The sequence below is a fragment of the Prinia subflava genome, chromosome 3 (assembly GCF_021018805.1).
Source record: "Prinia subflava isolate CZ2003 ecotype Zambia chromosome 3, Cam_Psub_1.2, whole genome shotgun sequence".
Lineage (NCBI taxonomy): Eukaryota > Metazoa > Chordata > Aves > Passeriformes > Cisticolidae > Prinia > Prinia subflava.
In genome coordinates this window covers 79,186,942-79,200,879 of record NC_086249.1, presented here as the reverse complement: position 1 = coordinate 79,200,879, position 13,938 = coordinate 79,186,942, and the positions used below count along the sequence as shown (strand labels likewise).

General features: G+C 42.3%; 1 protein-coding gene across 2 annotated transcripts in view; it reads right to left on the bottom strand.

Annotated features, from left to right (window-relative positions):
• The window catches only part of MRPS9 (mitochondrial ribosomal protein S9), a 34,128-nt gene extending 26,018 nt beyond the window's left edge, over positions 1–8,110 (bottom strand). Inside the window, exons 1-3 of one of the 2 annotated variants that reach the window (XM_063392652.1) lie at positions 8,000–8,074; positions 7,441–7,608; positions 1,011–1,190 (exon numbers count right to left, since the gene is read on the bottom strand). In XM_063392652.1, the coding sequence (XP_063248722.1) occupies positions 1,011–1,190; positions 7,441–7,458 (198 nt within the window). In that variant the 5' untranslated portion in view covers positions 7,459–7,608; positions 8,000–8,074. Of the gene's footprint in view, positions 1–1,010; positions 1,191–7,440; positions 7,609–7,999 lie in introns of both variants that reach the window. The other variant, XM_063392651.1, reaches the window with a different exon arrangement.
• Between the last annotated feature and the right edge of the window lie 5,828 nt (positions 8,111–13,938).

Sequence of the window (13,938 nt, the reverse complement as noted above, 5' to 3'; positions counted from 1 at the left end):
ATTACTTCTTGGCATAAGTACCAAAACCTCTCAAAAAGACACAGCATGCAGACAGAATTTTGCCACTGAGAGCGGCAACAAACAAAACTCCTCACCCTGAAAGAAACGAAACCATGGACAGCTCTTGCTTTGCACTTACCACATCACTACCTCTATCCTAAGGGCCCTGTTGGCACACTGGGCTGCCTTGGCTACAGCAGTAGTGCTGCTACTGTGCAAAGAAAACTTCATCCATGAGACTTCATGCAGCTTCACCTAAGAGTGAATGTCACCAAAGGACATTTCTCCTTCCTACCTCTGATCTACAATAAAATAAGACAGATATGACAGAAGTGAAGGCCAGGTGAGACATAAAAAAAAAGAAAAAGACAAAAATTTGAAAAATCCATGCAACAAAACATTTTTCTGAGTGAAAGGGAGCTTATCTTTACATGAGCCTAAATGACAAAGAGAACGAGGAGGCCACCCATCTGCCAGTCATGAGAGGGAATGACAATAAACCAGGATGTTTGTAGATACTGTAGATACGAATTAAAATTCACACCTACATTAAAATCCTCAAGCTAAACCAGTGCACTGGTTATAAAATATCCTATAAAATTTAATATACGTTAACAGAAACCACAGTATCACACAAGAAAACCCTAAATATACACAGCTGGTCAAATTGTGAGTAAACATTTTGAAATGCTACATAAACCTTTACAGTGCCTCTTACAACCTCAGATCAAGGGGATTATCCATTAGCGCTTTTAAAAAGAACCTACTGTGCTTTAACAAGATATAGTATACAGCTCTATACTGGGATGTCTGACCTCACACGGTAGCAGAAGTAAAATGTCTATTCACAGTCACAGTTGCAATGTTTGCAATGTATAGTAGCATTCCTGCTTATTCTGACAGTTTGATTAAAATTCACAGAGAGCTGAGGGGCTCATGCTGAAATAAAGTGCTTTCAATATCTGAAACTCTACAGTAAATTACTTCTCCAACAGAGCAACTGTACTTACATCAATATCCTCTTGGGTAAAAGTTTCTGGATCTTCTCCCATCATGTTGGCTAAATGTCTCTTTCCTAGGTTGAACTCTTCAATCTGTTTTTTAATAAATGCCTCTGTGTACTTCTCAGGTCCTGAGGCCCCTACATTTTTCCTCTGCACTGCTGTAGTGGTACAGATCAGCCTTGATGTCTAACAGAAAAATAAAAAAGAAAAGAAAAAAACCCACAAAAAGTGAGAGATTTATTTTACATTTCTGGCATCGTGAGCTCTAAATAAAATGCATACATGAATACTATAGCAAGCTATTCATACCTATAATGAGATTCAACACATCACAAGAATAAGTTAGCAAAAGCATTATTATTCATTAAACCATTTTCTTCCAATGGTTTAACGTCCATGAACAGATCAACACATGCTAAAACCTTCACATTTTCACACATTACAATTCATTTAGAAGATTTTTTGATGGAAAGAAACATAGTATATCCTAAGTCAGGAACATCCAGGAAAAGCAACAAACAGCACTGATCAACAGATCCCATCATAAATCAAAATCCAACAGCAAATAAGCAGGTTTTGCCTTCACCTAAAGGTATCCCACAACAAAGTATGATAAGAATATGCAGGGCAGCTCCCTAGTGGCTTTTCAGAAACCACTGACCAAATACTGCTAAAAGCTCTGGAAAGGCCAAGGCGTGCTCCCTCCTTGTTCGTGGTGCCAGAATGGTTCTTAAGCTACTTCACTGTCTCAAGTAGACCAATTAGGAAACTAGTAGGGTAGTCCAGCAGTCAACACTACAGAGCACTGTATCAGCTCAGGTCATAACTCAGAGGGCAGTTACCTTCTGATCTTTGCAGCACACAGGTTTGGTCTCACTTCTAACTACACAATCAGCTGATGAGTGATTTCACTGATGCTCTCTGCCAGACAAATAGGAGCTCCACTGACAGAGCTGTAATGTCTGAATTCTGGCCTACTGTCAATATTATGCACTATTTTGGCTCTCCAACATTAGTATTAAAGTTCTCTGCAGCTTAATTACTCTAAGAACTGAATAAGAACTGATTATTTGTGTGGTCTTCTGTGGGTGGGGGGAGGGAGGGAATCACAAGAAAGCAATGTGAGACAGAAAAGCAAAGACAGAAAAAGAATCACTTCTGATTCAGAAAAATGCCAAATTTTGTTCATCACATAGTACCCTGAAAGACTTCACTCCCATTCCTTCAATATGCTGTGGCTAGGCTTTGTGAGGAGACAGTGCAGCCTCACTAGGCAGAGAGCACCCATCTCACAGTTCACCCCTGCCAGCATCCTGTCCTCTACTCCCTTAACTCGCCCTGTGCCAGCTGTGGCACACGACTCCTCTGCAAGCCAACTCAGCTGCCTACATGTGGCAGAACACTAACTTCTGCTTCATCCCAACAAGCACGCAATTCTCAGCCAAGCTGGTAAGTCTGAGCAGTTCAGAGATCACTTTGAGAATTGCCAAAGCTGGAAAAAGAAGGTGGCTGAAACTCAACGGAGAGGAAGAAAAGTAGAGGGGGAGTCTTTACCTTTATTTCCTTGAGCATATTATTAAATTGCCCCTGATACTCTGGGAGCTGCAGCCTCGGTCTACTTTCAGCAAAATATTAAAAAACAAATCCATGCAGCAATGTGAACTAGTTAGGGCTCTGATTACAAGGAACAGAACAAAGGTAGTATTTAGAATTATTCAATGTTCTCCAAGAGAATTGTCTTCTTCAGAGCACAGTTTAGACAAGCTGAGCATTTTGATGGATTTCACCCTTCTGAGTACAGCTAATATAAATAAAACACTTGCTACCTTCTTGTAACGAACACAAATACAACAGTAATCTCAAAAGCCAGTTATAACCACAACAATACAAACACGTCTCATCAAAGCAAGATTACATAAATGTATTTGCAAGGGAAACAGGAAAGCAGATCAAACTTGCACCTTCTGTTAGCAATGTCAGCTTACCAGAACCTCTTCTGTGACAAGAAGCTTTTGGTATTCTGCATTAAATGGTCAAGTCCTACATTAACAGGAAATGAAACACAGCTTTTCTTGGTACTTTCACAGAGCCCAGTTGGTATTTTGGACATCTGGAAGTTCAGGATAGACTGATCCAACTTATCTATTTTGCTGCACATATGTAAAGCTATTAATGACCAATTTACCCATCCATGCCTGTGTCAGTGTTCTATACACAAAATGTAACAATTCCACTTCAATTTCAATTTGAAATGAAGACCACAATATACTGCCTTAAACCTCTATACAGCCCATGCCTGGGCTGCGAGACAGATCCTATGAATTCAAACAGGTTTGATATAGAAGGTAAAGTATCTTTGAATAAGATCACGTGTGAGAAAGGACTGACCCTCGATGCTTTTACCTGACAGACAAAGATTTGCCCCTCAGGGTATGAACCTCAGGAAAGTAACACAGACCTCAGCAAGAAAACATTTAAAAACAGGTCTAAAGTAGAATTTGGTGCTGAAGAGCCTGTTGCTGCTTCATTTTCTCCACAGCTTATATATATTGCATGCAGCTCTAATCCTGGTTTGTCTCTTCCCTTTTCTTTTCTTTTCAATATTCATGTTTCCTGTAGGGAAACATTGACATACACAGAATTAAAAGAAAAATAATCAAAATTTTAAATGTACACATTTTCCAAAGGCAAGGCTCTGGTGATTTTCTTATAAAGCAGCGAGGAAAGCAAGGGTATCTCCACGTATTCCCTATTCTTCTCTCCCAGTCATTCCTCAGGAAAGAATTCAATTCATCTTCTGTCGAACTTGTCTTAATAGTAACTAATTATTTGTAATTCTTGTTAATGAACATATGATTCCTTATTACTTAGCCCAAAATAGCTTTCTCTCTGGTATGCTTTAAACAGAATACTTTAAAAAAGATTGCCTTCATCTTATTCCTGTCAATTTCTATTGTAATTTTCTCATTTTTGTCCTTCTTCCCTCAAGCTATTCATATTGTTCCCTAGTTTCAATTCGTCACTAATCAAAAGTCCCTGGACACACAAACTGTTCATAATTAGAAAACAGCCTCTTATGTAAATTAATATCTATTGTATTGGGTACCTCTTCTGGGATAAGAGCACTATTTCATGGGTGGCACAGGCAGAAACTGCAAAGCACAGCTAAATGCTTCTGGCATTTCAGTCAAACAAGAAAGCACGCTCCTCTGCTTTGTAGAAGAAACCACAGAGGTTTGCATTCACTTCTCACACATTTCATATAGCATTACTGAAGACAGCAGCCTCACCATTTTTAAAATAACAGTAATGCTTATTAACATTATTAGCAATGCTCATGAAACAATATGCTCTTGCACCAGAAAATGGGAGAAGGGAAAGCCCTTACTTCTGGACACAACTCATTGTGATTAACCCTTTCTTCCCAACTCCTTTCTGAGCAACCTAGAATTAAAACTGTTTGGCAAATCCTGATTTTACAGGGAGACCATAGACTTACAGAAAATCAGCTTAGGTTAAATTTGCCTTAGGAAAAAAATTGGCATTTTCCGACAACTTCAATTTCTCTGGCCTATTTTGTTGCAACAAGAGAAGTAAGTAGGACTATGTTTAATCGTCCTGTTCATTTTGCTCCACTGGAGTTACACAGATATAAACCAAACCAACTAAAAGAGAAGTCAAGTTCCTGTAGTTTTGGAATGGGAGGAAAAGTGGACTGGCACCAGAAGATTTAAATTCAAGCCCAGAAGTTGTTCATTTTACGAGACATAGTTACAGAGGCAGAAGATGACACCAAATGACATGGCACACATACTGTTGCACCATCATCATGATTCTTCCATGCTCTCAGCTGGCAGCCTTCCACCACCTCCTTTTCAAAAACCACACAGTGCACAAACAAATCTGTACCAAGGAATCACCTCTGGGATAGCACTTCACTAAGAGATGTGGAACTGGAGCTGTATAACCACATCAATATGCAGGACTAAAGCTGCCCAGTGTCCAATACTCCAGCTACTGGCACAGCTGCTGCTCCTGAACCCAGTAGACATGCAAGACAGTCCTCTGTTTACTTGTTGAGCAAGAAAAAACATTTTTTACATAGCAATTATACAGAATATAAATGCTCAGAGCCATCCCAATTTCTAACAAATTGCTTTTTCTCAATAAGCTAGTTTTGGATTTCTAGAGTGCTGTTTCACAAAAATGTGTTTTAATTGATTTATTTAAAACAACATTGATATAATCTTAGATTTCAGTTGGCCTACACACTAATTACATGAACCAGTATCAGATTTATGCCTCAGAAACATTTTGCAAAACACATCGGAAAGCATCACAAGATGTCAGCAAATATGCATAAGTGATTTGATGTTATTTTTTATACCTGATTTCATGAAGTATTTCATTAGAAGAAACTTTTTTTTTTTTTTTTAATTAAGTCCCTTGGCAGGTAACCATCAAACTGCATCTCATCTGGTCAGAAAACCTACCTTCTGTGCATGTTTGACCAAATCTACATATTAAGTTTTGCTGTACACTAGGGAAGTAAAAAATAGCTCTAAATGTATTGATGCATGGCAAAAGTCAGATGTGTATAACAGGGAACAGAATTCAGATCTGGTTGTTTTTAGGCTCAAGTTTTCAGGTACTAAGAGGCTTTTCAACTGCATTTTAATTAGTAACTGCAAAAAAGGTTTCTCATATTTCAAGCAGGTAGTTGAAAGTCTGTCACCAAAGTACTATCACCTCTTTCTGGTATTGGTACATATAACATCCACAGTGATTTAGATAAAGCACTCAACCCAATCAAATTAAATAGGAACTCTGAACTCTTCTGCTGAGAATAGCTATTCAATCACATCAGAGTGAATGATAGATAGTAACTAAGCTCCTAGATACCTTTTTCTTTATAAATAGCACTACATCTCTGCCATTTGCTTATGGGAAGAATAGGAAACTACACCTGTTGCTCAGTCAATGCTAAATTGAATTACAAAGTTCCTTTTCCATTTTTCCTCTCAATGCCAGAAACTTTAAAGTTAAGAAATTACACATTTTCTCCCACTAAGACAAGAAGTTATAAACTAAAAAGCTGCAAGGGATTTTTAGGACAAGTATAATAAAAAAAATCCGAACAGTCAGGACAGATAAGTGTTTAAATGTAAGAAATTGTTCTAGCAGGTGATGAGAAGATGGATACATCAACTTATACCCTGTTCTCAAACACAGCATGTATCAGAGGCACAAGAACAGGACAAACTGGTAGTGGTAATTTTCCCAGGGCACCTGCCCGGTTGCCAGCAATCTGCAGTTCAGGCATGCTGGTATCTTGTTTTTAATGGTGCTCATTGGAATTTTCTTCCAAGTTTCTCAACTTGCTTTTTATAGTCACATAAATGCTTACCATCCTGAACATTCTGACCAAACAGCTCCAACAAGTTAACTGCACCTAATGGAAAGAAGAGTCTCCAAGGTTTCTGGGCCCTGTCTCCCATTAGCTCTCTTCATATCCCTTGGCTCACAGACAGCTAGACAACTTGTGTATAGCCACAGGCTTAGGTACTGATCCCCTCTCTGGGGATGAGAGGAACAGATAAATGATCCCTCAAGGCCTCTTCCAGTCCTACCTCCCTCTGTGACTCCTTCTTTGAGAACATTCTCTGATTTACAATACAAACCATTTTCAGCTAAAACTCAAGGATGTGCCCTGCCAGGAGAACCATGTTATTGTCATAATCATACTTTTGACACAAGATAACCAAAGGAACACAAACTATTTCAACTGAGAATGAAGGCAAGTATTAGAACACTTTCAGCTTTATTATCTTTGTCATTCCTTGCACACCTTAAGAGCATGTATTCCTGACTGCTGCATAAAGAACTACCCACATGGGTACGAAGCCTTTATCCCAAAGGGGTAAAGTTAATCTAGATGTAACCAATATAAATAGCTCAAATTGCTCCTTCCCGTATTACATTTCATTTCCTTACTGCACCTTTCTTCTGTTACCCCATGGTTTGGTTTAGTTCAGTCACCAACAGTTCTTCAGCCCATATTATCCTAAATTACTTTGTAACTTGGAAGTGTTACCAGCAGGCCTTTTTATCCACTTGCTGGTCACTGATTAAATATATATAGAGGTGTATCAAATACCACAGCACAAACAATACTGACAGCAACTAAGCTTTTTAATTAAATGGCAATAAGCTGAACACTGCTACCCCATAAAATAGAATGATTCTGTTTAATCAGAAGTTACCTTACTTGTGGAGCACATTTCTCTCTCCACTGCAGGTATTCAGAGACTTGCCCTGTGCAGCCTGGTCTAGCGGGACTTGCCCCTGTCTATGGCAGGGGGTTGGAACTAGATGGTCTCTAAGGTCCTTTCTGACCCAAATCTTTCCGTGCCTCCATGGTTCATGATCTACTCACCTGTTGACCGAACACCATTCACAGAATCACAGCATTGTCAGGGCTGGAAGAGACCTCTGGAGATCATCCAGGCCAATCCCCCTACCAAGGCAAGGTCACCTAGCGCAGGTAACACAGGAATGCTTCCAGGTGGGTTTGGAATGTCCCCAGGAAGGGAGGCTCCAGTCCCTGCCAACATCAATGTAAAGAAGTTCTCCTTCGTGTTGAGGTAGAACTTCTTGTGTTTTAGCTTATCACTCAAAATTATCAGCCTAAAATCTGCCATCTTTTGCGCTGGCTTTGCTCTGTGTACCGCTCTGTTAATTCTACGCTTAACCAAGCTTCTGCTTCACATCAAGGGAAACAAACACGGCTCACGGAAAGGACGACTTGAACGCGGCGCCAGCCCTCGACACTTCCCACGCAGGGCTGCCTCAGCCCCGCCGGCCCAGGAGCAGGGGCAGCACCACACCGGGGCCTCCCAGGCCATGTCCCCCCTTTGGGAACCCCATTCCCGGCGGGGACATTCCCGGCGGGACGCGCACCGCGTCCCCTCACCGCCCGCCCGCCCGCCTCTCACCTGCGCGCACGGCCCCGCGCCCCAGCGGCGGCACAGCCGCAGCACGCGCGCCACGGCCGCCGCCATCACCGCGGCGCTCCGCCCTCCGCTGGCGGGCGGGGCCGGGGCCGGGGCCGGGCCGCGCCTGCGCGCTGCTCCGCCCGCTGAGCCTGCGGCCGGGCTCGGCGCCGGGGCTCCCTCAGCGGCGGCTGGGCTTACCTGAAATGCAGCCCCGTCGGGAGAGTGGTGGGTTATACCTGGAGTTACATTCACGGTGCCCATCAGGTCAGCAGGAGACCCCCGGCGCGGTCTCCTGTCTGGGAAGGACAGAGCTGAAAGCAGCCCTTCTGTTTGTGTACGCAGCGCTGGGACTTGCAGCATGTCTGGGGCGACAGCACTGCTCTGGAGATTTGTGGCAAAAGCCATATTTCAGTTTAGCACTGGTTTGTTTGGGTTTTTTCCCATGGGGGAAAAAAAATAAATCAAGGAATCACAGAATCAACGAGGCTGGAAAACACCTGTGAGATCATCGAGTCCAACCTCGTGCTATGTCACCTAGACCATGGCACTGAGTGCCACGTCCAGTGTGTGCTTAAACACCTCCAGGGATGGTGACTCCAACACCACCGTGGACAGCCCATTCCAATGTTTAATCGCCCTTTCTGTGCAGAAATTCTTCCTAATGTGCAATCTAAACCTCTCCTGGTGCAGCTTCAGTTCATGTCCTCTTGTCCTGGCGCTGGCAGAAGAGACTGATTCCCACCTGGCTGCAGCCTCCTTTCAGGTGGTTGTAAAGAATGATAAGGTCTCCCTGAGCAGCCTCTTCTCCAGGGCTAAACAACCCCAGCCTCCTCAGGTGCCTCTCATAGGGCTTGTGCTCTAGCCTTTTCACCAGCTCTGCATCCCTTCTCTGTATGACATATTTTAGAGACATAGCAGTCGTCTCTTGCTGAGAGGAGGCTGGTGTCAATCCTGTCATCTCCCAAGGTGATGTCAGTGTCTCTGGATGCTGAACCTTGGGAGTCTGAGAGTGTTCCTAGTTTCTGTGAGTTATTTAGGATATACCCTTATAGGTGACTGGATATTGTCAGTAGTTTTTTTACCATGGGAAAAGTGGAAATAAATTAGAAACTGAATTTTAGGAAGCTTTTCTTTAGACTTATTTTGACCTTCTTTTTAAGAGGAGTTGCTATTTGAGAGGAAATTCTGGAAATGAATCTCTGCTTTTCTAGGTTTATTTTTCTGTTAAGTTTTTCCATGAGTGGCCCTTGTTTCCACCCCTGCAGATACAAGTATGATTTCCTCTCTGGGTTATAAAAGAGGATATAAGAAAACTGGCCATGGGCAAAGGAAGTCATCTGTGCAGGGAGATCAAGGAGAAGCTGCCTGGAAAGGTGCGTCCATTCTTGCAGTTGCCAGCTGTGAAAGTGAAAACATAAGCAGTTTTGCTGACATGGATATGTGCAAATGATTGTCATGAGCACTGCACTGACAGAGAGCAGTGAAGTGTCTCTCCTGGGCACACCTGGCCAAGCACTGGGAACTGCAGCCATGCTTTCCATCACAGGGTATGTTGGGATGGCATTTAGTTGCTAGCTGTTTCTCTGGAAGAGAAAAAGGGGGTTGGCTTAGGGTCACAGCCCCACTGACCCACCTTCTGGAGCAGCCAGCAGAGCTGAACGGGTGGAGAATGCCAGCGATGAGTATGGCCTCTTCGCAGCCTATGGTGAATCTCATCTGCCATCTGTCGCCCCACAGCTTGGCTTTGTTCAGCAGCAGAGGAGCTCTTCAGTCCTCACTGTGCTGAGCAATTGTTACTTCTCACCCCTGTCAGCTCTACAGAAACAAAGCACCACTGGAGTGAATGGTTTTTATTCCCCACATATAATTAATCATCAATTAAGCTTGAGGAGCAGGCCACTTATACAATATTGCCCACTTATTCCTGGTAACTAGTTGATCTAAAAACAACTTTCTTGATTTCCTACATTTTTCTACTCCTGTCCTCACTGTGAAAAAATCCTAAATGCATTTGCAATCTGGAGTATGATTTCAAAGACATTGGGGTTCATACAGCCCATGGTTTCAGTGAAGGTTACAGAATCACTCTTTATATTGCTGAATAGAGACTGTGGTGTATGTGAAGTCCAGCAGTTAAGGGCTATGTTGTGTTTCTCTTGGATGATTAGGGCTGTCAACCCTGTTGCCCTGGTTTTTCTGAGTTTTTCTAAAGTCTTCTACTTGTTCATAAGATGGAGTCAGTTCTTTAGCTTCTGTACAATATTAAGGATCAGTTTTTCATTTTCTCACACTTTGGAACATAAACAACCTTTCTTGGTTTTGATCACTGTCCTTTGTTTACATATTTCTAGCCTGAAAATAATGTTGGTTGACAGCTGGTCTGGCCAGTGGGGTGAAGGGGTAGTAACCCCAGAAGCCAATCCACAACCAGACCCACAAGTGTATAAAAATGAAAGGAATAAACAGGCTTGTCCTCTTTTTGGGAGAGCAGCTTTTCACTGCAGACCTCTTGCCTCCATGTTGTTGTTTGCGTGCCACACACAACCTTTAGAAACTGATAGCTGCCCCTTCAAGATGGAAGATTTTTGCACAAATTTCAGGTATATTTCCCAGCCATCCTGCTTCTGCCAAGGAGTTTACCTGTGCTTGCTTGCCCCTAGGAGACACCTGTACAGAGATTCCTGAGCAATCATTTTCTAGACTGATCAGGAGTGCATATATTTATTACTTGGGATGCTTTGAAGGAATTGTACTTCTCTGGCTGGCATGTTCCAGAAAGATTCCTTCTAGCGGAAAGATTGCCACTTTGCTTGGGTGGCAGGAGTCTGGGTTTGCCAGTTCAAAATCAGTTTTTAGCACAAATGAAGGTAGGATAAAAATGAGCAGAGGTTATTTACATGTTCAACCACCTGCACCCCATCCCTCTGTCAAAATTTGTTAAGATAGGGGTGGAAGGAAATGCAAGAAAACCATGTTTAATCTACTTATCCCAAGATTAACTCCAAAGGGCCTCTCAGTCTCTGTGTTTAGTTGACAGACTGTAGATGCTTACCTAATCCATGCAAACTACCCCAATGCTTCACTAAGCCCTCTGAGGAATTTTAGTCGCTTGTGTGGCAGAGATGTACTTTTTGAGCCCAGCTGGGCAATGTTCTGATCTGAGGAGCTGTTTTTATTGTGAGCCTGATTACCCATATCCTCGTGTAACCTGCTATTCATGCTCTGTGCAATCACAGAACTGGGGACTGTTGCCTGCAGCACATTACCTACTTTTGTTTTTAGACTTAGATAATGAGAGTTAAGCATATAATTTGGGATGATTTAAAGCTTTGGCATGCTGTCTTTGAGGATGGCCTGACATAAGAAAAAGGTGCCTCTGTGTGGGGCTTCAGGTTTCTGAAGTGAAAAATCACTGAAAGCAGAATAAGGAAACCAGGCTGAGCCTGTCACATGTATGGGTTGGGGACTGCTGGAGGGGCACATCTGTAGTACATGCAAATTCTTAAACACAAACCTAATGCTGAGCTCCAGTCCAAAGTTGCTGATTGCTTATGTTACCACCCCACATGCAGACAATCCTGAAGTGAGATTTGGGGTGTTCTTTTGTAATCAGAGATGGGATCTGTAGGTAACATGAGTTGAGGTTACGAGTGTGGGTTGTTGCTTGAGGAACAGGTGTCCCGGTGGCAGTGCTGGAGATGTATGGCTCTCCAGCTCACTGCCTCACAGAAGCAGTCTGAAAATTGGCAAGGATCTGGGGCAGCGCAAAGATCCACTGAGCCTGATGGCTTCACTCTGCCAGTGATACGTGCTTATAGGAGCACAGAATATGTTATGTTGGAAGGGACACATCAGGATCATCAAGTCTGACTCCTGGTTCTCCACAGGACCATCCCCAAGAATCACACCATGTGCCTGAGAGCATTGTCCAAATCTTGAACTCTGTCAGGCTTGGTGCTGGGGCCACTTCCCTGGGGTGTTCCAGTGCCCAGCCACCTAAGGGGGAATAACCTTTTCCTAATAGCCAACCTAACCCTCCCCTGGCACAATTTGAGGCTGTTCCCTCCAATCTTGTCACTGATCACCAGAGAGAAGAGATCGGTGCCTGCCCCTCCTCGTCCCCTCACAAGGAAGTTGTATACTGTAATGTGGTATAAAGACAGGGCGGATATACGGAGAAAAAGCCTCCTCATCGGTAATGAGCTGAAGAGTTTCTCTTAGGCTTAGATATAAGAGAAACTCGCACAGGAGAGGAGCTCAGAACGATAAAGGATTTAGCAAGATCTGCCCTGCATCAGAACAAGCTAACCTGCAGCAGAGGTGGGATACTCCATCCATCAGAAGACAAAGAAAATAGTTGTAGAAGGGTTAAAACTTCACAGGATGCTCTAATCCAAATCCGTTTTTGAAGAGATGCTTAAATTTTTATGTTTTCTCTAAACAGAAATAAAAGAGTAGATTTGTTTTGGAATTCTGAACTAAAGTTGTTCCTCTTATAAAGCGTTTTCTGTTCTCTTTCCCCTGTGCCTTTCTTCCTTAATCTGTATGTACTTTGGCTGAAATTGTGGGGCACATGTGCCAAAAGGGACAGCAATCAAAAGGGGCTGACTGGGTGACAGAATCTCAGGATGTTACAGTATCCACATGCCAAGAGCATTTCTTAGAGCCTAACCAGGAGCACTTTCTGGATTGTCTTCGGGCCCAGGGACGTTTAGAAACACCAAGGTCCAGCTCTGAATAAAAGAGTTTTTGTTTAGGGAGAGCATTGGAGAAGAGTGGCTTGATAGAAAGCTTTGTGTTTCAGAAGCTGATCAGTATGTGTTTGAAAAACTACAAAATGTATGTTAAAAATGCAGACAATTCAGCAGTATTTTAAACTCTGTTCCAGTTAAGTAATTTCCAGATATTTTATGTGTGTGCTTTTTGACACAAAAATTGTTTTGCATTGATCTTTCTCATCACTATTGAAAGGCTTGAGTCTGATATATCCAGAAGTCATGCTTTCTTTAATGCAAACACATAAATTCTATTTTAAAAGGCTAATAATAACAACAGCTATTTCATTGCACCTACTTTTCTTCAAATGTGGAACGAGCACACTTCATTTCATGGACTGCATATGCCAGCTACCTAAGGGTTGTCAATTATGTTACGCTATAAAAGGCGCAGCACTTAGGGGGCTGTCAGTCAAGTCTATAGTGAGAGAGATTTCAAGAATCTTTATTTCAAGACTATCAAATATAAAAATGGAGCAAATTTACCTGACAACACCAAATACAGAGGCATTCTGTTTCATTTTATAGTGAAAATGGTTTGGAGTGAGCATAGACTTAGGAAAAGTGAAACGAGAGTAGCCAGAGACCTTTACTTATAAAGCAGTGCTCCCTGTTTTGTTCCTTACCACAACTTTCCTTCTCCATGAAAGAAAGTGTTGCCCAGTTTTTCACTGCACTTTGGATCACAGCCCTGCATCTGTTTTGTCTTTTCTTCATGGTCTGAGGGTTGCTGGTTGGGTTTTTTTCCCCACAGTTTGTGGGTATCATTGAGCACTGCAAGGCATTTTGGGGAGCATTCTTTTCTGCAGTAGGATGTTCCAGCTCTGCCATAATTTATGTGCTTGGATAGACCCGATGAATTTACAAACAGCTCCAAGAAAGAAAGAGAACTTATATGGATGTAATTTGGAGGCATCTGAAGATAGTTTTATTCCACATGAATGCCAGAGTCAGCCCAAAGAGATATAAATGCAGTGTCTATGCCTATTTTTAGTTGGCAAGTACTTTTAGACTATGTAATGTGTCTTTGTCATTTGTCTACCATACACTTTGCCTCCATATGTTTATCACTGTTGCTATTGCTGATTCAGTATTTCAATGATAGAATCATTTGGAGCTGCTCTTTAGACTAGGGTTTGCATCAGACGTTTTTGTCTCAGTATG